The 25,775-nt window shown below is 32.2% G+C and overlaps 2 protein-coding genes across 2 annotated transcripts; one reads left to right on the top strand and one right to left on the bottom strand.

Moving 5' to 3' along the window:
* The first annotated feature begins 11,072 nt into the window (after positions 1-11,072).
* On the top strand, positions 11,073-11,726 carry LOC139864547 (uncharacterized). Its single transcript, XM_071853130.1, has one exon. The coding sequence runs from the start codon at positions 11,073-11,075 to the stop codon at positions 11,724-11,726; it is 654 nt and encodes a 217-aa protein (XP_071709231.1).
* A 6,616-nt stretch (positions 11,727-18,342) lies between these two features.
* LOC139861813 (transcription factor TGA2.3-like) lies at positions 18,343-25,403 on the bottom strand. Its single transcript, XM_071850337.1, has 10 exons — positions 25,157-25,403; positions 23,685-23,832; positions 23,441-23,609; positions 23,249-23,311; positions 22,862-22,921; positions 22,658-22,735; positions 22,492-22,543; positions 21,602-21,873; positions 20,291-20,536; positions 18,343-18,815 (listed from the first exon to the last, which is right to left on the bottom strand). The coding sequence occupies exons 3-10, from the start codon at positions 23,504-23,506 to the stop codon at positions 18,669-18,671; spliced, it is 984 nt and encodes a 327-aa protein (XP_071706438.1). The 5' UTR covers positions 23,507-23,609; positions 23,685-23,832; positions 25,157-25,403; the 3' UTR covers positions 18,343-18,668.
* Positions 25,404-25,775: the final 372 nt, after the last annotated feature.

Here is a 25,775-nt window from a genome sequence, read left to right as displayed (position 1 = left end):
TATCGCATACCCGAACTTTAAACCCTCATCCCATGCCAACACGATGTGGTATCGCATACCCGAACTTTAAACCCTCATCCCATGCCAACACGATGTGGTATCGCATACCCGAACTTAAAACCCACATCGCATTTCACACAAGTAAATACATTACATACACACATGTATAATTATTCCACTCACCTCGAAATGCCCGCACAAGTCATGTTTGTAAATCGCCTCCAAACGCAACCGAGCAAACCTTTACCTATAATACGCATATAGGTATACAAACAATCAACATACATTCTCTACGAGAGAATTTGACTCCAACACCCTTAACCAAGGGTTTATACCGACCTCCACAAACCACCCATTTAGACACCTAAAGGGGACTTCACCAATTACCACTACGGGTGGTTATTTCGACCCATCAAACAAGTACAATTTAACCTAAATTATACTTGGCTCCATTTAAACCAACCTAGGTCTTAACACGAAATTACTACTTAGGTAGTAATCATTTCAAACGCCATTAAACACTTAACAAAAGTGCTTATCATCCAATTAATCCAAAATTAGTGTCATTACCAAATTTGACCCAATTCAATTCACCCTTTTGACATAAGTCCCGAAAACATCCTTAATCACTAACGGCTAGTGATTAACTTTCCAAAATACCATTTAACGCATGAACCAAGCATTTACATACTTGATTCTTCAAATCTTGACTCAAAACTTAGTTTGACACCAAATCATGGTTAACACCCATTTTGTCATACACACATGTTCTTATGAACATCTAAACACTAACACACTTACAAGCTAGTGATTTAACTCCCAAACCATGAACAAATTCGTCCTCAAACCCTAAACCCATAATAATCGGGTTTACTTACACAACACATATAGCAAAACCCCCAAATTCATGAGAAATGGGGTTTAGAACCCTAACAAGCTCAAACCCTAAACATGAACAAGAGTCTTAACAATTAAATTCGGAGTTAGAGCTTACCAACACTACCAAAATGTGGCCAAGAACGAGATGAACAACTTTAACACTCGAGCTTTTGATCGATTCAAGCTTCTTATTCTCCAAAACCCCAAATCTCTCTCTAGAACTCTCTCTCTCTCTAAGAATGGATGAGAGTGTTTAGTGGATGTGAAAATGATCCAAAACTAGATCCAATTCTGGTGTTAAGGCTACAGATCTGACCCCAAGTGAAAAGACACAATTGCCCTTCATTTAACTCTAATTAACAGAAAACAGAAAACTGTCGCCAGGTGTAGTGTGTGGCGCGCACCCTTGACCTTGCACGGTGCGCACAGAGGTCAGAACAGCCTGCCAGTTTTTAAACTTATTCCACGCTTCACACACTTAATGTACACCATAAATACACGACGTACAATAAATATTTGGGTCTTACACAATTATAAACTTCTTCTTTGGTTATAAGAAGATAAACCCATACTGCCCTGGAATAATCATCCACAACAGTTAAAAAATATTTGAAACCTTTATGACTCTGCACTTTGTATGGTCCCCAAACATCAAGATGTATTAGATCACCTAAGTTGGTTGATTTATGTTCACTGATGGGAAAAGGTTCCCTTGTTTGTTTGGCCTTATGACAGACATCACAAGGCATATGTTTATTATCTTTTGATTTTGTTATTTCCAATTTAAAAGCAAACAGAGCTTGATCTGCAGGATGACCAAGTCTGCAATGCCATAATTCACTTGAATTACCACTTTTACTTGTATTTGACATGTTTATTATACCTTATCACTTTTAGTGAGAAGATATAGACCATCATATTGACTACCAGTCAACAGAGTCTGCTTGGCCTCCAAGTCTTGGATATGACAGAAAGATTTATCAAAACTAACATACAAGTTATTGTATTTAACAAGACAATACACAGACAAAAGACTAACACAATAGTCTTAAACTACCAGAACATCTTGTAATATGACTTTGTTTGACAACATTAAATTTCCAATTTTAGTTACTTTGGCTTTAGTCCCATTAGGGTACCCTACACTAAGATTTATATCACTAACATCAACATAAGATATAATAGATGAATTAATCATATGTTGATTAGCACCAGAGTCAATGATCCATCCATAATGATTATTAACGAACCCATTATTTGTAACACAAAAAGTTTTTAATTTGGCATTAAAAAATACATTATGATTAACAAAATTACCTGCAACATTTGCAGCCACAGATCCAGAACTACCCTTTGTCATCCAGAAGACTTAACAACCTCATTACTTGTTCATTATTGAAGGGACCCGTCCTAATCCATTTGGACGAATACATTACATTTGGTTACATCGCGAGGTACTTGACCTCTATATGATACATTTTACAAATATTGCATTCGTTTTTAAAAGATAAACTTTCATTTCATCGAAAGATGACGGCATGCATACCATTTCATAATATATCCAACTATAATTGACTTAATAATAATCTTATTGAACTCAATGACTCGAATGCAATGTCTTTTGAAATATGCCATGAATGACTCCAAATAATATCTCTAAAATGAGCAAATGCACAGCGGAAGATTTCTTTTTAGTACCTGAGAATAAACATGCTTTCAAGTGTCAACCAAAAGGTTGGTGAGTTCATTAGTTTATCATAAATAATCATTTCATAATTTTTAATAGACCACAAGATTTCATATTTCCATTTCTCATAAACATACATCCCATGAATAGAGACAAAAATCATTCATATGGATTGAACACCTGGTAACCGACATTAACAAGATGCATATAAGAATATCCCCTATCATTCCGGGACATCCATCGGACATGATAAAACAACATCGAAGTACTAAAGCATCCGCTAAAACGGATGGGGTTTGTTAGGCCCAATAGATCTATATTTAGGATTCGCGTTAATTAGTAGACTGGTTTACTAATTCTTAGGTTACCAAGTAAAAAGGGGCATATTCGGCTTCGATCGTTCAACCATATAATGTAGTTTCGATTACTTGTGTCTATTTCATAAAACAGTTATAAAAATAGCGCATGTATTCTCAGTCCCAAAAATATATATTGCAAAAGCATTTAAAAAGGGAGCAAATGAAACTCACAATACTGTATTTTATGGTAAAAATACATATGACGACATTGAACAATGCAGGGTTGGCCTCGGATTCACGAACCTATATCAATTTATATATATTAAAACATATAGTCGTAATCGAGAAATTATATATATATATATATATATATATATATATATATATATATATATATATATATATATATATATATATATATATATATATATATTTATTTATTTATTTATTTATTTATTTATTTATTTATTTATTGTTATTAATAATATACTTGTTTATTTAGGTAAATTTAGTATATTTAATTTATATTTTTTTTTTACATAATTATTATTCGTCATTAGTAATAAAACTTGTATAATAAGGTTTATATGATAAAAATATGTATTTATATATTAATTGATATCTTTGATATAGAGCTCAATTATTATCTTTTTAATAATAAGAATATAGTGAAATGTATTTTTATATAGAATATTTATTTATAATAATATTGATAGTTTTAGTGACAACAAATTAATAATTTTAGTAAGAATGATAATAATGATAATAATACTATGTTATATAACAATGATTATAAAACCTTTAATAATTTTTTTTTTTAAACATACCTTAATTAAAATTTTAATCATTTCCATAATAATATTTATATCCAAAATTGCTATATTTATTATCTTATCAATATTATTAACACCGGGATATTCATAGTTATAATAATTATAGTCTTCGCGTTCAATTTAAAAACTAATGACGATAGTTTCTTTTAACATTAATTTGTAATCATAATAGTATCACTAGCAATAGTTCAATAATACTATATTAATAATAATAATAATAATAATAATATTAGTAATGATAATACTACTAATTTTCTAAATGATAATACTAATAACAATAATGATAATATCGTAATTTGTATTAATGGAGCTAGTGTTACAAATCATATCATATAGTTAATAATAACTAACATAATATCTATAATTAATAATATTTAGAACAACAATAATAATAACAATAATAATAACAATAAATAATAATAATAATAATAATAATAATAATAATAATAATAATAATAATGATAATGATAATAATAATAATAATAATAATAATAATAATAATAATAATAATAATAATAATAATAATAATAATAATAATAATAATAATAATAATAATAATAATAACAACAACAATAATAATAATAAACATGTTAATAACTAATAATAATAATGATAGAATTAAAAATAAGAGTGTATACCCCTTTCCAAGCTTTTTATAAAAATAATGCACCCAACGGGACTCGAACCCGCGACCTCACGCCCACCCGAATCAACACACAGCCACTCCTCCAACCATACATTTCTGTTTTATAGTTCCACCCAAATATATTTGTATCTAATTCGTTTTCTGTTTGCACTTCATCTTCATCATCATCAAATTAAATCAATCAAGGAACCATAGTAACTATAATTACGAATCTATAGTTTTATTTAAGACCCATAAACGATTAAGTAACTATAAAAATGCATTCTTGATAATAAAAAAAAACAGAATCAATTTATCTATTCGTCGCTGCATAAACACAAAAATAAAATTTGATTTTCAAAATTTATAACATTTTACAAAATTGTTATAACATAAAACAAGTTTTAAATGATCCGTAAAAGCTTTTTCAATCGTTAATTTCGACAGAACCGATTTCTAAAACATCAATTTGATTGAAGAACACATGTTTAATTTTTAAGTTTTAAAACTTTGACCTCGAAATTCTTGATTGTTTCTTCGAATTAGCTTTTGTAATTTTGAAGAAAGTTTCAAGAAATGAATTAGAATTCCACTTTTTTTCAATTTGTTTCATATCGATTTATGATTAATTGCCTCTGGTATATTTGACAGAATGAAGAAAAGAAGAAAAAAATAAAATAAAAAAATAAAATAAAAGGAATTCGAATGATTACATATCTGTGAAGGATTACATGGTACGGTTTAAATGTTAACTTCCAAAATATTAAACGATCAAAGTCTTGTGGTAGGGTTAAAGGACATCGACAGCTTTCACAAGTGTAACAGCACAATACAATTAAGAAAGAAAAGGAAATAAAACTGAATCAGATGTTGAAATAAAAAAAATCACGCGTATAATACCTGCACTTCTTATATGTATGCAACTATATTTATATATATATATATATATATATATATATATATATATATATATATATATATATATATATATATATATATATATATATATATATATATATATATATCCATATAAATGTATATTTGTATTTGTATGTTAATTATATAAAGAAAAAAAATAATATTAATTATATAAACATTAATATTTAATATTAACTTTATTGATCATAATGAAACTAATAATAATAATGAGAGTAATAATAATATTAATATAACAATTATATTTTATCTTGTAATTAAATTTAATTTATTAATAATACATACTATTAATTATGTAATTCTCAATAATTATATACTATATATTATAATAACACATATTGAATATTCAATACTTACACATTTTAATATATTACGATATACATAAAATCAATAATTATGCACAGAAATCATATATATACATATATTTAAACTACTATATATATAATTATGTTTTAAATATCCAGTAGATAATTATATATTGAAGCAAATACACTCAAGGTATAACATTATATATTTAGTACGTTGTTATCGTTGACAAATTATGTTCGGAATCATTTATAATCAATATACTCAATATATTTAAAATAGCAAGTTTTAGTTATTATAAGTTATCTTTAATAGTAACTGAATCACATAATAGTTCATTAATATAATTAAAATATTATATATAATTATTTATATCTACATTTCTGTTTAAGATCAAAGGTTCGTGAATCGTCGGGAATAGTCTGAGGTTAAACGAATCCATGTAAACAGTTTAAAAATTTTGAGACTCACATTACAGACTTTGCTTATCGTGTCGAAATCATTTAAAGATTAAATTTAAATTTGGTCGGAAATTTTCGGGTCGTCACAATTACTTAATGAAACATTAGTGGAATAACTAGTTCCTTGGTTTTCACTTGTGTTTTTACTGTTATTACCCTTAAGGTTGTTAGAACCAACTCCTTTTCTTTTTAGATTAGGAGGATACCCAACAACCTCAAAACACTTATCAACAGTGTGATTAGTCATATCACATTTTGTGCACTTTAAATTTCCACTCCTTGTTAGATAACCAACAACTTCAAAACATCTTTCAATTGTATGATTGTTTCTGCCATACTTAGTACATTTTAATCCTTTATTTCCACCAAATTTATCTTTAAAAGTGTTAGAAAAGAAGTCTCATTAGAAGACTTCTTTCCATTGAGGTGTGAACCTCTATGGGATTCTTCTCTTGAAATAATAGAAAAAGCAGTATTCACTGAGGGCAGTGGATCTCCTGTCAAGATATTACTTCTTATTGGTTGATAAAAATCATCTAGACCCATTAAGAATTGCATCAATTTTATTAAGCTTGTATGGTCTTTATATTCTTTTGAATATGTAAAAGCACAGCTAGGAAGCTGTACCATAGTATCATATTGGTTCCATAAGGAATTTAGCTTATGATAGTAGTCAGAAACTGAACTACCATTCTGAGTTAAAGTGTTTGATTTTTGATACATATTAAAGATTATAGAACCATCAATTTTATCATAGGTTTCTTTTAATTCCTTCCAAATATCAGATGCAACTTTAGAATATATTTGACCATTATATAACTCTTCTGACATGGATCCAAGAATCCATGAAAGAACAACAACATTACATCTATCACACTGGATTCCAAGAACCTCATTCTCTTCACTTCTTTTAAAAGTTCCATTTATAAAACCCATTTTATTTTTTGTTTGTAAATTAAAGCAAGTTCAATTGCACAAGACCAAGATTTATAGTTTTCAGTTCCTTTTAATTTCACATTAATTAAAGGAGTACTACTGATATCACTTGAATGAAGATAAAGAGAATCCCCAAAATCCAGTTTGCTTATCTGAGTATTACTACTACCAGATGAATCATCATCATCTTTAGCCATATTAAATAGAAATAAAGAAAAACAATATTAAATCAACAAAGAAACACAATAACCCTAAAAGGTAATCCAAGCAGTGATCCAGATAAGTGAATTTTCTAGGAAATTCACTCCAGGTCTTACTTGGGACCTTCTCTTCGACAATAAAACCAAGAAAGTTAGTTCACAACAAAAAATATAAAGAAGGGTAAGAAGTAACCGATCAATCACGAATGATTGATGATGCAGCGGAAGATAAACAAGAATAAGATGATGAGCTTTAGAGAACGAAGAACACCAAACCCTAATTGAAGAAAATTAGGGTTTTCAGCAGTAATAGACAGATTCACCAATCTATCACCCCACACATTCTTGATCGAACCCAAAAAACAAAGAACACCACCGATTAACACAGAAATCGATGAAATACTAAAATACAGAACACCAAATCGAACGAAGAAGAAAAATGAATCAAACACCACGATCGATCCTTACAGCTCTGATACCATGTAAAAAATACACAGATCAATCAACGATAACAAGCAGTGTTGTAAAAAAACCCGATTACTCGCCGATTAATCCCCGATTAATCATATTTTGGAGCAATCCCGTTCTGAATTCCAAAAATCCGTTTAATTAAACGGTCAACGTCAATTGATGAATGAAAATCGAATTTGGTAATCAAAGTTAGTCAAAGTAATAAATGGTTAACATATTAACATGAATTTAAGCTAATATTTTAGTGTTTTGAAGCAAAATGAACAATTTTAGAATATTATGTTAAAAATTATCTTTATATTTATAGGTTTTTGTCTATAGTTACACATATAATTTTTAAAATCTAAAATTTAAAATTTAAATGTATACAGTACAATCCAATTAATCTCTCATTAATCCCCAAATTACCGATTAATCCTTCCAAAGTTCCAACCGATTAATCCCCAAATAGCGAATTTTGCAACCTTGATAACAAGTATACAAGTTTGTATACTTCGTATTAATCACACAGATGTTAAGCACAACCAAATCACTTTAATAAAACAGTTTACAACCTTTGTTCATCAACTAGATGAACACAAAACCCTAACTAAGGATCTGAAACGGAAACAATATTGAGAGAATTTTACAGCAATCGGTCGAATAGCAGCTTGAATGAATGAATCTCTAATCCTAATCGGTTAGAGATATAAACTATCAACACCGACACAAATTAACACCCTAAACAATAATAAAATTACAAAACATACCCTTAGACTATAAAACTTTCAAATGTTGACAGATTGAGTCCCTCAAGATGGATAAAACTAAACCCAACTATGTCCCGTCGTTGTGTAATTACAATTTTTGCCCCCATACCAGGTATGTTAGCTACTTTTGCATTACATGTTGGATGTGAAGGATATCAAAACAAGATGATGGAAACGGTTCAAGGGAAGAGTGGCGCCGCGGCCCTTGGAGGCGCGACGCGGCCTAACACATAAACAGAGCATCAGATTGAAGAAACCCACTGTTCGGGTTTTTGCCTTGGAGGCGCCGCGCGGCCCATTATAGGCGCGGCGCGGCTAGTGTCTGACGAGTAGTTTCCATATTTAAGTTTTTCTTGTTCTCCAAGGTGTTTTTGGCGTATATAAGCATTCTATTGTAACCCTCATGTACGTGCACGAATTATATCAATAAAATCTCCTTAGTTGGTCCGTGGATTAAAGTAATCGACATTCGATTACATATAACCACGTTAAAATCTCGCGCTCTTTAATTTTCGTATTATTGTCTTTCGTTTGTCGAAGTGGATGATTAATCTTATTGTTTGGGTCCTTTAATCCTAACATTAGACTCGGTTCACAAAGGATTTAGCTCTTCAATCTCTAATGCTTGATGGCTCATCCATTCATAGTGCACCTTTGAATGAAGCAGAATCAACTAGAAACCTGCACATACTAATCATACAATAAGAATATGAATAAACAAAAGCAAATTAGATTGATCATTTTAACAGTGAACAAACAACAACAATAACAGAAAGCCATAAAAATATAAGCTTCGATATTTAACTTTTGCTGCGGATGATGGAAATCAACGAGAAGGCGCTAATTTGAACATAACTTACAACTATGGATGGATCAAAGATTGTTGGCTAATTTTAGGACCATTTACAAGGGTGCTTGATATAACGTAATCATGACCAAGTTAATTTATGTTGATTAAAAGATTGATAAAATTAATTATATACTAATGTCAAGTAGATTTTTGCATGCGTTATCCATTCGTTCAAAAATATACGACTATTAATAATAATTATATAACATACCTAATCGTGTAAGTAACATCGTTAAAATTCATTATATTAAATGTAACTAGTAGCCTATATCATCAAACAAATATATACACAAAAGAGCTAGTATATATAAATATAAATATATAAATAAATCAATATTAAAATTAAGGTGTAGAGTCATTTACTTGCCATAAAAAACACTTGCAAATTAATTATGTTTAGGTTCACACTTAGGTCTTCGATCATGTGCTTGAGAATATTTATTGTTTGATGGAGTTATTTTCCTTTCCGTTTGGATTCGTTCTCGTGTTTCATGATATTATGTGCATGGTCTACTTCAAGCCACAAGTTAACAAGAAACACACGTACGTAACTATAAAGGACTCGTCATTTTAATTAATGGACAACTCTTAATTGTTTTCTATCTTGTATGATTATTGAAGGTAATGTTGTAGATTTAGTTTTATTAAATGTTGATAGCTACTTGTGTGCTTGAATAGTCCTATTAGGAAATGATCCTTGATCGATGGGTTGTTCACGTACGAAAGCTCGTTTCTGAAGCTCTCTAGTGACGACTGACTTAACACGTGCTGATCTAGGACTATTAGAAAAATTAGCTAGGGCTACTTATGAAATCTAAAATAGCTCGAGAGCTAAAAGGGCAATGATGGAACTTCCATGTATTTTGTTTCATAGGATATGAGATAGGGAGAGGTCGTGAGTTCGATCTTTAGGGACAACATGATTTGCTTTAAAACAATTAAACACCAATAATGATTGTATATATTGACCCTATAGGGAGGTTTTACCGAATTCGTTCACGGACCTCTACCCACGAACACTGCCTGAATGGATGTGTTACAGGGTACCGTCGATCGGGTTCGAGTTTCCGCCTGAACGTGTGTGATACGTGCAAATGATGAGGGTCGTTGAAATAAATGACATACTGATACCAAAGAAATTCCGTTAAAAAAAGGGCAATGATGAAAATTGAAAAATTTTTAAATCTCACTTTGTATTGAATTCACCAGTCACCTTTTTATCGAAAATAACGAGAACAGAAAGTATTTTCGAAAAAAAAAACAAATTTAATAGGAAATACAATAGAGGACATCGGCGAGACTCGTAAATAAAAAGCGAATATCAACAAACTATTTATACCGAATCTCGCCTAATCTAAACCGGAATTAAAAGTTTTCGACCACTCACTCTCTTTCGAGTATGGTCCTTAAGGGATCATAAAAGCTAATAAATTAATTTTCGAGGCCATGTAAATGAGAATATAAACAATGTTTCTATAAATATACATAAAGACTAATAAACAAAAGTTGTAGGCACATGTGCTATAGAAATTCAATATTTATGATCGAATATGAAATTAGTTTATTTTACCTAAAAGTTGAGTTTTAACGTGGAACATCCACAAGCGTATGTCTTATTAATATTTATAATGAAGTTCAAATAAGGCTTTTATTGACCACCATCATCCTCAACGTTTAGTACAAGTCAACTATCATTTCAATATATATACACATCCAATCCCCACCATATCTCACTTCTAAAAAGACATATTCTTATATTTACAACTTATAAAAACAAAAAGTTACAAAAGATATTTAAAAGTACAACTCAAAATTCATACATCTCTTGTTCACGTATTATATGGGCAATTTCATAGGTTCTTGTTGCATCAACAATGAAGAGTTATCATCTAAAGTAATATATTGGGAAGGTAACAAGAAAACCCTAACCGGAAAAATTCGTTTAGCCGGAGAGATCATGTTCGAGTTTCCAGAAAGCATGGTGTGCGATTCTGACCGTTTCTTTATTGGCTACGGTTTTCCGGTTTTAGCTATTGATGATGAGCTCAAGCCAGGTAAAACCTATTTCGTTCTCCCACTCGACATCTTTTCATCAGGGATCCTCTCTACTTCTTCGATATCGGCCTTTGTTGATTATAAACATAGACGTATGCCAGCCGATCTCAAAGAGTGTCCTTTCGAGTACATAAAGGGATCAAATGGGAGAGTTTTGATAAAGGTTAAAGTTGAGTTTATGGAAAGGTGCCTTATGAATAGAGGTGGTCATGGTGATCATGATCAAGAAATCGTAGTTATTGATAATAATGCAACTAATGGTGTTTTATGTAGTACACCCGAGTTAAAGAAGGAGTATGAACAGTTGGTTCGATCAAAGGATCAAACATGGTCACCAAATCTTGATTCCATTTCAGAAGTTAAGAAAATTAGGTACTCTCCATATAGATTTATAGGGTTGGAGTGGCAAGAAAAAGAGGAATGGGAGAGAATTGGTTGATGGTATATTTTTTCTGATTATTTCGCATATTTGTATATTTGAAATTAATCGTTTAATTTATTCATTCATGCTAATTAATGATAAGATTATCTACGAAGTGGATATATATTGTATATATTAAAATTTCCATATATGTCGTGAGATACTGAGATATGTTAATTTATGTTTACTTTTTTATTTATTATATGTTTTTTGGTATTTATGTAATTGTAAATTGTAATTAACCATATATAGATTTTGTTAATGTATACTCTCGTGTCATAGGTTAAGCTACGTTAAAAAAAAACTCGAAATTTTTTTAAATATCAAAATTTGTACTGTAATTGATTTATGCATATAATAAAAATAGTACTCTTTAAATATTAGATTAAATAGAAAATATCAAATACCTTACGATAATATACAAGGAAACTTTGACTTTAACAAACACATTTTTTGATGTGCGCCATAAAAACACACATTAACAAAACTCACCGTATATCACTGTAAAAAAATGATCCACACCTTATATCACGTGTTGAAATTTAATTATACAGAGAATCCAACCTTTTTTTGAGCTGCAAAGATTTTATAAATAACTCTCCTAGCAAGCAGTTAGGAGGGGAAAACAATAAGCCATGAGTTCTAACGAATATTACAAGAACTTCTACTATGAATTCAATTAAAAGAAACAATACAAATTGAATCAAAAAGATACTCTTTCTTCATCGATTTATTTGCAAAAATAAAATCGTTACGAAATCTCCAAAGATGCCAACATGTAGCTGCAATAATCACGAACAAATGGTTCTTAACATCCGAAGTATGATGCCAATTTTCGAACCAAATCAACCATTCTCCCCAATTTTCGAATGAAGGAATCTGAATTTGAATCCATATATAACCGAACTCTTCTCCAGATTTCAGAAGCGATAGAACATGAAAAAATAACATGATCAATAGACTATTCGGTAGTCACATATCGCGCACCCAATAACATCAATATCCATGCCTCTCTTTGAAAAATTTAACCTCGTGGGAAGTCTATCCATAGCTAATCTCCATAAAAACACATTTACCTTTCGAGGAACAATCTTTAACCATCTCGTCTTTAATTCTTATGTTAATAATAAAATAGGGATTCTAGTTGTTTTAAACTATATTTGTAGCATAAAGAAAAACCTAGCAACTAGCAAATGATCATGAACAAGGTAAGAGACCAGGAGAGGGGACAATGGTGTTATATAAAAATGTCGTGGGTTGAGAATATGATAGCCGGACTGATTATAGAATCGTGTAGTCACTTTCGACCTACTTAGCCAAGGGTTACACGAAATCAAGATTGGGATAAGACTAGGAATGGACAATTGTCTTGGCTAAAAGATAATTTGTTCCACACAATTGTAGAGAGTATAACCTGAATGTTAAAGTGCTGAAAGCAAGATTAGAATGTGAAAAATTCTGGAACCCTTCTTCAATAAATGAAGTCATGTATTAATAATGGGTCAAAAATTGCATTGAGGTGATGCTTCCTTTCAAAGTTGGTTATGATCAAAAGACACAACACTTGGCAATGGACCCTATTGAAAGGGTGCAATTATCCACTAATAAAGTGTATAAACATGTCCCGAAATGTCCATGTAAACAACACAACCATTTGTGAAACGTTGCAACTTAAATATGAAAAGTTGCAATGTTTCTGCACTAACAACACAGTGATGCGGCGCATCAACATGAGATGCGGCGCAACACATGCCTTTCCAGCATTTGATGTGGTGCATCATAGCATGATGCGGCACATCTGAAAGCTTCTGTCCAAACTTGATCCCTTTGCACTACATGATGCGACGCACCATAACGAGATGCGGCGCATCCCATCATCTGATGCGGCGCATCATTAACCTGATGTGGCACATCAAACTACCTGGCAGCCAACCTTAGTTTGTTATTTAACAAACTAAATCTCAACTCAAGCTATCTCATTAACTCTTTGATGAACGTGTACTCCACACTCTCCAATTTCGTTCTAGAGTTTTAGAGATTGCTTCCACTTTCAACCTATTAAATCCAATACACCAAAACGATTCATTGGATCACATTAAAATGACCAACAAACGGTCTCCTATTATATCTTGGCACTCCGAATGGAGGGCGCGATACATGTAAATAAGAGCAAAAATCAGTGAAAAGAAGTGATGGAAGACCTTTGGAAATGAAGATGTTATGGTATTTGCCATCTCAAAGAATATCAAGTTTTGCGGCCTTGAGATCTCGCTTCTTATTAAATTTCCATAACTTGCGCGCTCGTAAAAGAACGCACGTCGTGTGTCATAATATTAAGCAGAAACCCAAAGAATTTTTGGGAGAAATCATCGACAGATATACCAAAGACGTTGCAAAAATTCCTAACTTACCCGAAAGTCAGAAGATGTCGGGATTTATTCATTGCATCGATACCAACAAGCACTTGTCGTTATGGCAGCAGTTGCGTAGACGAGTTCCACAAACTTTTGCGGAAGCAATCAAAGAAACGCATGATCACATGCAATCTCAAGAAGATGTAACGCATAACTGCGGAAAGAATATTTCTTATAACAATAACAATGATGATGATCACCATCGTGACCAAGTTGGTCATCAGTGTCTTGGAAAAAGATACAACAATAGCGGTCCATCCTAAGGTGGCAGCGATAATAGCCACAAATACCGCAAATATAGTAATAACAGGGGAGGAGGTAATTTTAAAGACAAAGGTTATAATGACAATTATTCGCTTATTAAAGACCTCACAAAAATACCGAAAGAAATATTGGCCACTTAGCCAGTATGTAAAAATTTCGAAGCTCCCGCACCTTTTTTAGAATATGCGAAGAAGGACAAGATAGCATACAAGTAGTATGTGATGTTTATAACATCTAAGATGATATATTACAAACACTTTAGGGCATCGAAATTGAAGTGATACTTAAATGTTTAATACATTAAACCCTCTAGCTTTTCACTCATCTCAATGCACCTCTGATTCTAAAGCTGCTATTAATAATGATAATGAGAATGGTAACAACAAGAAGAAGAAATGAAGAAAAATGTTACAACTTGAAACTTTAGTTATTTGTTATTGACATTAACCGGTGACGTTGTTCGTCCTCGATTAAGATGCTAACTGTAGTGACCCGAACTTTTCCATGTTTATATATATATTAAATGAAATTGTTATTTACATGATTAAGTGTTTTCAACATGTTAAGCAATCAAACTTGTTAAGACTTGATTAATTGAAATAGGTTTCATATAGACAATTGACCACCCAAGTTGACCGGTGATTCACGAACGTTAAAACTTGTAAAAACTATACGATGACATATATATGGTTATATATATAGTTAACATGATTTTATTATAAGTATGTATCTCATTAGGTATTTTAACAATGAGTTATATACATAAAAATGAGACTATTAATTTAAGAAACTCGAAAACGATATATATAACGATTATCGTTATAACAACGTCTTACTAGGTACATATGAATCATATTAAGATATTGATACACTTGGTTAATTATGTTAAATGATAAGTAAATATATTATTAAGTGTATTAACAATGAAATACATATGTAAAAATAAGACTACTAACTTAATGGTTTCGAAACGAGACATATATGTAACGATTATCGTTGTAACGACATTTAACTGTATATATATCATACTAAGATATATTATATATCATAATATCATGATAATATAACAATTTAACATCTCATTTGATATAATAAACAATGGGTTAACAACATTCAACAAGATCGTTAACCTAAAGGTTTCAAAACAACATTTACATGTAACGACTAACGGTGACTTAACGACTCAGTTAAAATGTATATACATGTAGTGTTTTAATATGTATTCATACACTTTTGAAAGACTTCAAGACACTTATCAAAATACTTCTACTTAACAAAAATGCTTACAATTACATCCTCTTTCAGTTTCATCAACAATTATACTCGTATGCACCCGTATTCGTACTCGTACAATACACAGCTTTTAGATATATGTACTATTGGTATATACACTCCAATGATCAGCTCTTAGCAGCCCATGTGAGTCACCTAACACATGTGGGAACCATCATTTGGCAACTAGCATGAAATATCTCATAAAATTACAAAAATATGAGTAATCATTCATGACTTATTTACATGAAAACAAAATTACATATCCTTTATATCTAATCCATACACCAACGACCAAAAACACCTACAAACACTTTCATTCTTCAATTTTCTTCATCTAATTGATCTCTCTCAAGTTCTATCTTCAAGTTCTAAGTGTTCTTCATAAATTCCAAAAGTTCTAGTTTCATAAAATCAAGAATACTTCCAAGATTGCAAGTTTACTTCCAAGTTTTCTAAATCCATTCCAAGTAATCATCCAAGATCAAGAAACCTTTGTTACTTACAGTAGGTTATCTTTTTAATACAAGGTAATAATCATATTCAAACTTTAATTCAATTTCTATAACTATAACAATCTTATTTCGAGTGGAAATATTACTTGAAATTGTTTTCGTGTCATGATTCTGCTTCAAGAACTTTCAAGCCATCCAAGGATCCTTTGAAGCTAGATCTATTTTTCTCATTTCCAGTAGGTTTATCCAAGGAACTTGAGGTAGTAATGATGTTCATAACATCATTCGATTCATACATATAAAGCTATCTTATTCGAAGGTTTAAACTTGTAATCACTAGAACATAGTTTAGTTAATTCTAAACTTGTTCGCAAATAAAAGTTAATCCTTCTAACTTGACTTTTAAAATCAACTAAACACATGTTCTATATCTATATGATATGCTAACTTAATGATTTAAAACCTGGAAACACGAAAAACACCGTAAAATCGGATTTACGCCGTCGTAGTAACACCGCGGGCTGTTTTGGGTTAGTTAATTAAAAACTAAGATAAACTTTGATTTAAAAGTTGTTATTCTAGGAAAATGATTTTTATTATGAACATAAAACTATATCCAAAAATTATGGTTAAACTCAAAGTGGAAGTATGTTTTCTAAAATGGTCATCTAGACGTCGTTCTTTCGACTGAAATGACTACCTTTACAAAAACGACTTGTAACTTATTTTTCCGACTATAAACCTATACTTTTTCTGTTTAGATTCATAAAATAGAGTTCAATATGAAACCATAGCAATTTGATTCACTCAAAACGAATTTAAAATGAAGAAGTTATGGGTAAAACAAGATTGGATAATTTTTCTCATTTTAGCTACGTGAAAATTGGTAACAAATCTATTCCAACCATAACTTAATCAACTTGTATTGTATATTATGTAATCTTGAGATACCATAGACACGTATACAATGTTTCGACCTATCATGTCGACACATCTATATATATTTCGGAACAACCATAGACACTCTATATGTGAATGTTGGAGTTAGCTATACAGGGTTGAGGTTGATTCCAAAATATATATAGTTTGAGTTGTGATCAATACTGAGATACGTATACACTGGGTCGTGGATTGATTCAAGATAATATTTATCGATTTATTTCTGTACATCTAACTGTGGACAACTAGTTGTAGGTTACTAACGAGGACAGCTGACTTAATAAACTTAAAACATCAAAATATATTAAAAGTGTTGTAAATATATTTTGAACATACTTTGATATATATGTATATATTGTTATAGGTTCGTGAATCAACCAGTGGCCAAGTCTTACTTCCCGACGAAGTAAAAATCTGTGAAAGTGAGTTATAGTCCCACTTTTAAAATCTAATATTTTTGGGATGAGAATACATGCAGGTTTTATAAATGATTTACAAAATAGACACAAGTACGTGAAACTACATTCTATGGTTGAATTATCGAAATCGAATATGCCCCTTTTTATTAAGTCTGGTAATCTAAGAATTAGGGAACAGACACCCTAATTGACGCGAATCCTAAAGATAGATCTATTGGGCCTAACAAACCCCATCCAAAGTACCGGATGCTTTAGTACTTCGAAATTTATATCATATCCGAAGGGTGTCCCGGAATGATGGGGATATTCTTATATATGCATCTTGTTAATGTCGATTACCAGGTGTTCACCATATGAATGATTTTTATCTCTATGTATAGGATGTGTATTGAAATATGAAATCTTGTGGTCTATTGTTACGATTTGATATATATAAGTTAAACCTATAACTCACCAACATTTTTGTTGACGTTTAAAGCATGTTTATTCTCAGGTGAATACTAAGAGCTTCCGCTGTTGCATACTAAAATAAGGACAAGATTTGGAGTCCATGTTTGTATATGTTTGTATGATATTGTGTAAAAACTGCATTCAAGAAACTGATTTCGATGTAACATATTTGTATTGTAAACCATTATGTAATGGTCGTGTGTAAACAGGATATTTTAGATTATCATTATTTGATAATCTACGTAAAGCTTTTTAAACCTTTATTTATGAAATAAAGGTTATGTTTTGTTTTAAAAATGAATGCAGTCTTTGAAAAACGTCTCATATAGAGGTCAAAACCTCGCAACGAAATCAATTAATATGGAACGTTTTTAATCAATAAGAACGGGACATTTCACTAACAACAAAGTACAACCCAAACTCAAGCATCAGCACTTAACATCAATTACAAAACTACAAATTCACAATGTCTAATAGGTTTAAACTGAAACAAAAATAACACCAAATCATTGTAACTTATAATAATTAAGTTAATCGTTGAGATATCTTTCATACAAATCTAAAGGTGAACTCAGCAACGGTTGGATGAAGGTGGTACAAGGAACGAGTTGAAGAAGTTTAGAGCCGCTGCACATATTTGCTGCCCTTCGTCTTCTTGTTAAGTACATATCCTTATATTTGTTGCACATTTGAGTGTGTTTCTATATATTTGGTATAAAAACATGGATCTCATGTTTTTGTTATGAGTCATTCACGAGGGCGAGCAAGCCATAATGAGCTCAGAGCTCGAAGCCGAGATGAATAATCATTTATGGCTATGAGCGCCCTGGCTGATTGACGAGTCGTCAATATTCTATGCATTTGTTCTAAGGTTTGTTTACGCAAGTTGTCAGCCTGAAAGTATTAGCAAAGAAAACATGTTATGACTTATGACATCAGCAATTTGTTCACAGATGGCATAATGGACCCAAACTGCTTTGTACAGTTAGTCAATTTGCCGATAGGGTTGAAACGGGCCGTGTGTCCAAAAATGTTACTGTAAAACTTATTAGAGCCTGCTTCTTTTTAATGAAAATACTCTGAGGTTATAAGCATAAATATACACTTTCAGAGTCTTTCAACTCAGTTCAACCTTTTGACTAGTTTCTGCTTTGGCTAATGATTTATAACTAGTTGTGGCCCACTTCATTGGGCAAAACAAAAGCCCAAAAAAAGAGAGAGGAAAAAAAAGAAAAAAATAGGGATGACTTTGTGATGACGTCAGCAACGGAGAAAAAAATGAAAAATGGGAAAATGACTTTGTTACCCCTGTGAACAGTTTACTGTTAACCATGATCAAAACCGTTTGACTCATTATAGACACAACTAGTGTTCGAACCCTCGCTTCGCGCCGGGGTTCGGTTTTCAATGTATTGTATTGCGTTTAGTTTGTAAAATTATTTCGTGGCTAACGATGATATCGTTGAAGCGCAACTCGAGTCGAACTAAAAGGTATAATCCGTGAAAGATTTAAATGTTATTTTAAATTAACAATATATGTACATCTCCGCGTTTCACTATGGAATTGTCGACTTTTAAAAATTTAACGCAAAATTGACGTGTATGAGAAGTACCTCAAATATTTAGCGTTTTTTAAAAAGCGTCCGATTTGCGCATAGTTAGTGACAGTGTGCTCCTAAAATTGTTTCGAGTTTAACGATGGTGTCAGAAAAATTTAACTCGGTGCGAGCGAGAAGATATGGCCCGTTGAATATTTGGGTGTAGTTTTTTTAAATTTTTTTATGAAAATGAGTATTTGACACTTTACCCCCTGTTTGGGGGTCGATTTTAATATTTGAACAAACTATGGGGGCTTTTTTAAAAAAAAAAAGTTGGAAAAGGGGGAAAAAAGTGAAAGAACGAAAGCACCCCTGGTGACTGTTAATCGTTTTTGTCTATTAGGTAGGATATAAAGCATTGTAGTCGATTTATAATGAATGAGAAGTTTAATGGTTAAAGTATAAAATATTAAAAGTTTGGGATAAGGTTGTAAAAAACCATAAAGTTAGCTATTGTAAGTTTTTTTGGATCTAAAATGTAAGTAAGTAAAAGAGTGAGGGTAGTTTGTGAAAAATCTGGGGTTACTGTTCAGATGGGCGATGTCTTTTAGATATAAGGTATAATTAACCATAATCAACCTACTGATACATACTTTACAACTGTTATATATCAGCATGAAATTTAAATATTCACAAAGCAATTGGTTGAGCTCCCGGTCCCAAGTCAAACCGATAAGGCATATCAAGACAAGAAAGTTAACTGGTAGATAGATAACAAGAATGAAATGTGTTATAATAATAATAATAATAAATAAATAAATAAATAATAACCTGTCGGATGAAGCCCTCGAGAGTTCCAAGTTTACCCATAGCCATAGCCATTTGACCCATGTAGTTGGCTACATTCCCCGATGAATTTGCAGGGCCCAGAGAGCCTGCTATTGTTTCGGCTAACGACTGCTGCAACGCCTCCATCCCTTGGGACAACGCATCCTCTGCCTGCTGTGATGTTTGCTGTAGGTTCCCGATCGCTAACAATTGCTGCTCCGTTAAAGGTTCCAACTGAGTTATAAGCAGCTGCATATCCCACATATATAATAATTAACACGCAGGGGCGGATTTATGTGGGGACCGGGGGGCGCCCGCCCCCAGGGGATTTCCAATTTTCAGTGTAAAAATTTTGGATTTTTCGACTTTGCCCCTGGTGAATTTTTTTTTTCCCCCAAAACCTATATATTTTGCCCCAAAACCTTCAAATTTTGCCCAAAATTCTCCAAATTTTGCTCCAAAACCTTCAAATTTTACCCACAAACCTTCAGAATTTGCCCCAAAACCTCTATAATTTGCCTAAAAACTTCCATTTTTTGCCGTAAAACCTCCATATTCTGCCCAAAAAAATTGCTACGGTTTTAAATTTTTTTTTGCCCCTAGTGAAAAAAAATCCTGGATCCGCCACTGTTAACACGAAATCTGGTCTCTTAACAATAGGCCCACGTTTGAGTACTAATAATCCTATTAAAGCCAGAATTTGTTCAGCTACTATTATTCTCTCTTCAAACATCATTAGTAAATAGGGAGTAACAGTCTAAGCTAATTCTTTATTTTGTATATATACTACTAACTTTGATAGTATAAAACTGATTCAACACTCGCTATTAAAAAATATTATTTACACATTTGATTCATTAAAGATGACCCGAGTCTACCCAGTTAGAGAAAAACATGGTGGAAGTGTCACTTGAAACCAAGGTTGTAAAAGTCGCGAGTCGGAGACAAGTCGCTCAAGACTTTGGATGGACGAGACGGTTCGGGCGTTGACTGGCGTTGACTGGCGTTGACTTTTAGTAATAAACATATTAAACATATATATATTACACATAACTATTTCAAACATAAATATATGGCACAAAATTCATTTTAAAAATTATTAAAATTTTTACCATCTTTGACTTTGACCGACTCGGACCGACTTTGATCCGACTTTTAGGCAGTTTTGAGCGAAAACGGGGAGGGTTAGTCCCCAAAGGCCGACGCGTCGGCCGACTCGAGCGGCTTTTACAGGAGTGCTTGAAATATATAAATTAAGAAGCAGCATTAAAATGAAAATACTGAAAATTTTAAGTGGCAGGATGTAATGCTGACCTTTAGGAGTTCTGATGAACGAAATCCACCTAACCACAAAAAACACCTTTCGGCAGGCGTTTTCCACATGCCAGATAGAACATGAAAGACATCGGCCTTAGCAGCGTCACCTTTAATTCTAAAAATATCTTCATAATGTGCTACAACTCCATCGACTATAATTCTCAGTTCACCATCACCAGCGTGATTGCTGACAGCTCCTTTCAGCTCAGTTACCCTCCGGTTATTCTCTTCCACCCACCGTCCGTATTCAACATCGAAAGCCAACGCTCCTGCATTAATCACTCACCTCATCACATCACATCACATCACATTTCAAATCAACATATTTAGTCCATTCTAATAATAAGATCACTACATTTATTCAAGGTTGAAAAAGAGACGGAGACGAGTCAGTTAGGACCTTGAAAGGTCAAACCGGTCAAGATGGGGTCAAAACAGACGTTGACCAGCGTTGACTCTTAAATAATGATATATTAAATATATATGTTTCAAACATAAATATTTTGAAAATAAATTATTCACAAATAAGATGATGTGGTGTTAGTTAAAATAATAAATAGGTTTTTGTATAATGTTTTGTATGATTATATCAATCAATATATCTTTAAAGGATACTACGGAAGTTGGTGTTTTTCTCAGCTTTTTTTGAATGGGCTTGGGATTTTCGTTTACAATAGAACAACGCCGGAGCAAAAAGTTTTGACCGACGTTGACCTGACTTTTAGGGTTGGCCGACTAATTAGACAGTTTTAGGGGAAACGGGACAGACTAGTCCCCAAAGAGCCGCAACGGCCGCCGCAAACATCGTGTGCAACCATGCATTTATTGAAGACTTACAATAACTAGCTATATTAGAAAAATACTGAAAAACCTGAAAAGCATCTTACCATTCCCGCTCATTGATTGAGCTTGTTCTCCTGAACTTGAAATAAAAATGCCCTTTTATAATAAGAAGATAAATAAATAATATATTAATCAAGAAAATTGAATAATATTCTTGAAGGTAGTATTGAGTGAGCTTGAAGTGCAGCTAAATAGCTATTTAAAGTGTACCTGCTGTCGAGCTCGCTGAAGCTCCTGTTCAAGTTGGGTAAGTTTCATTCTGCTACTTTCCAGCTGTTGCACATAAGCCTAAAACACCACCATTCGGTAAATATTTAAATACATGAATCATAAGTCTGTATCGGGATGATATATAATAAGTAATGATGACAAAGCCTTCATAATATAGCAAAAGTAGATGTAAAAAAAACATACTTTTTTCCGCAGACGGCTCTTTCTTGCAGCTTCACGGTTCTGAGCAAGCCTACGAAGTGTCTGCAATATATCAACCAAAAAACACCGAAGTTCAAAACCTACAATATGTAACATGATTTAAAAAGCTACATAAAACACATTACACATGTAAAGATTTTGTCCTTTTAAAAATTTGGTTGATATTTGACTCATTAAAAGATAAAACAGATCCAAAATAGCCAGTTCATGAGTAGATGAGAAACTTCCACTCCATAACAAATGATCATAGTGATAATCTAGTTTTATGTTTTATGTTGCTTTTATGAAATCGGGTACCAGTTTATAGAGATGACTTCGTAACAAAATGTGTAGCAATTAAAAATGGAGGTTAGGAATGTATAACCGAACCTTTTGATCCCTTGACTTATCACTCGCATCAGAAACCACAAGCCCATGTGAATTGTTATTAAACTGAAACAAAAATCACAAATTTTATCAAATTCACATTTACATCTTACATATTTACATTTACATACTTGTTATAGGAATAACAACTATTAATTTAATTAAGAGATACATCGATCTAGTTAGAAGCATCACCCTGAGAAGTTTGTCTTCAGTGTCCCCGTCTGTTGAAGTATCAGTCCTGGGACTGAGTGATGCCATTATCGACGTTCGGTTACGACCCCACACTTTTTGTGTGGTAAGAGCAATAGCAATGAGCAACCGTTAATAGCTACAAACCAATACTCCGACTTTAGAACTGACTCTGCATACATAAAATTTCAGCAAAACAACAATTGAAGTTTAACAAGATAAACTGAAATCATATAACGAAATATACCCTTGGGATTGGGTATTGTTGTTGCTGTTGTTGTTGTACATATAAAGTAAGCAAAATAACCAGTTGATGTATTGAACTATACACCTCATCAGATGATATCAACCTTGCAATGGCACACATCGGCCATGCACTAGATGTTGTAAAAAATCTGAATATTACGGATATACAATTAATAGCAAAAGAAAAAGTGACGTGCCATAATAGGAGATAAATCTATAACAGATACCCCTCTAGTGGCGGAACCATGAATTTTTTTCACCCGGGGCAAAAAAAATAAAAAAATTAAAACCATAGCAAGTTTTTTGGGTAAAAACGGAGGTTTTGGAGCAAAAATTGAAGGTTTTTAAGCAAAAATATGGAGGTTTTTGGACGATATTTGAAGGTTTGTGAGCAAAATTTGAAGTTTTTAGGGCAAAATTTAGAGAAATTTGGGCAAAAGTCGAAGGTTTTGGGCAAAATATGTATGTTTTGGGGCAAAAAAAAAAAAATCTACCGGGGGCAAAGTCGAAAAATCCAAAATTTTAACACTGAAAAATGCAAATCCACTATGGGCGGGAGCCCCCCCTTGCCCCCAAATAAAAACGCCCCTGCCCCCAGACTGTAATGGGAGGTGATATGTACACCACCATTTTTAGCCATACACCACTAAATATGCATATAGTACAATACTTTAAAGCACATTTGATGGTGTATGGCTAACAAGTGACGGTGTACGGATCATCACCCGACTATAATCGGTTCCAATCATATCATATACCATATATAATGTTAAAAGCCACATGTACTTCTATCAAATTCTCACTTGATCAAACACTGAACAATTTATAAATTGGAGAAAGTGTGCAAATCATTTATAAACCCAAAATTTGGTCTCAAAAAACCGACTCTAAAAACATTCCATCTTACATTTATTGTCAACCTATTTCTTTTTTTGGATAAAACGAAAAACTTAAATATAACCTAGGCGATTCATCAAAGATGAAAGGCCTTCAAAGATACAAATTACAAATTACAACCACCTATTTCTTTCACATACAAAAGCTTACAGCTTTAAACAAAAATATGAAGGTATCATCATCATACACCACCAAAAAAACACACACACATAAATAGCTTTTTTCTTGTTTCTTTCTAAAAAAGGAAAGATGACAAAAAGGTATGCTATGTCTCATCAATTATCAATTAGTAGTTTTATACACTACATAAAATGAAATGATAAAATTCAATTTCCTTCTAACCCACAACGTAACTCAATACCAGCAATAACAAAAGTGTCGAAATTGAAAAGAACCATTTTCAAATTTTCCATATATTCATTCATTACAGGGAAGTAATTAATTAACTAGTACGGAGTAGTAAACTAATATATATAAATATTTAATATATTAATATAAGGTAACAATTAACAAGTAGCAGTTTTTTTTGCGTCGGAAACTTAAAATAAAAACGGAAAGCTTGAAAAAATGAGTTACCCAGAAGTCAAAAGTGGTTGTAGCTCGTGCTAACTGATCAGAAAGAGGTTGAGAGTTGGTTAATTTGTACGCAACCAGTTGGGCGTAGAGGCAAAAGGCAGTTGTGTGTATGTGTGTGTATTTTAGTGTGTGTTATTTGGTGATGTTAACAGCGCAGGTAGTGAGGGGAAAAAGAGGAAAACAAGGAAGGAGAAGATGGTCTACGATTTTGACTTTTTCAACGAATGTGACTCTTCCCAATACACACTCACTCTTTTTTTTTTTTTTCTAAAATTAAACATATATAATAATAATAATAAAACGGCAAGCCGACCGGTGAGATTTATTTACTACGTAGTATATAGTGTTATACTCTATTTGTCTCAGTTGAAGGGCACTAGTCTATTTTCGGTGTCCATTTCAAGGTCGAAAATGAACTTTGAAATTGATTAAAGTGGGGTGTCGTTCGGTGTCCATTTCGGTGTCTATTTCGGAGTCAATTTTAATGGTGGACCAATTAGAATAATAGGATAAGAAAAAAAAGAAAAAAAGGAAAAAAAAATTTAAAAATCACCGTCGCCTGAGCGACGATGAAATCGACGGACGAAATCGACGAGTTTCGACGGTGGGGCGGTGTCTG

This window comes from Rutidosis leptorrhynchoides, chromosome 8 (genome assembly GCF_046630445.1).
Source record: "Rutidosis leptorrhynchoides isolate AG116_Rl617_1_P2 chromosome 8, CSIRO_AGI_Rlap_v1, whole genome shotgun sequence".
In the NCBI taxonomy this organism is placed as follows: Eukaryota; Viridiplantae; Streptophyta; class Magnoliopsida; order Asterales; family Asteraceae; genus Rutidosis; species Rutidosis leptorrhynchoides.
This window is presented reverse-complemented; position numbering and strand designations above follow the sequence as displayed.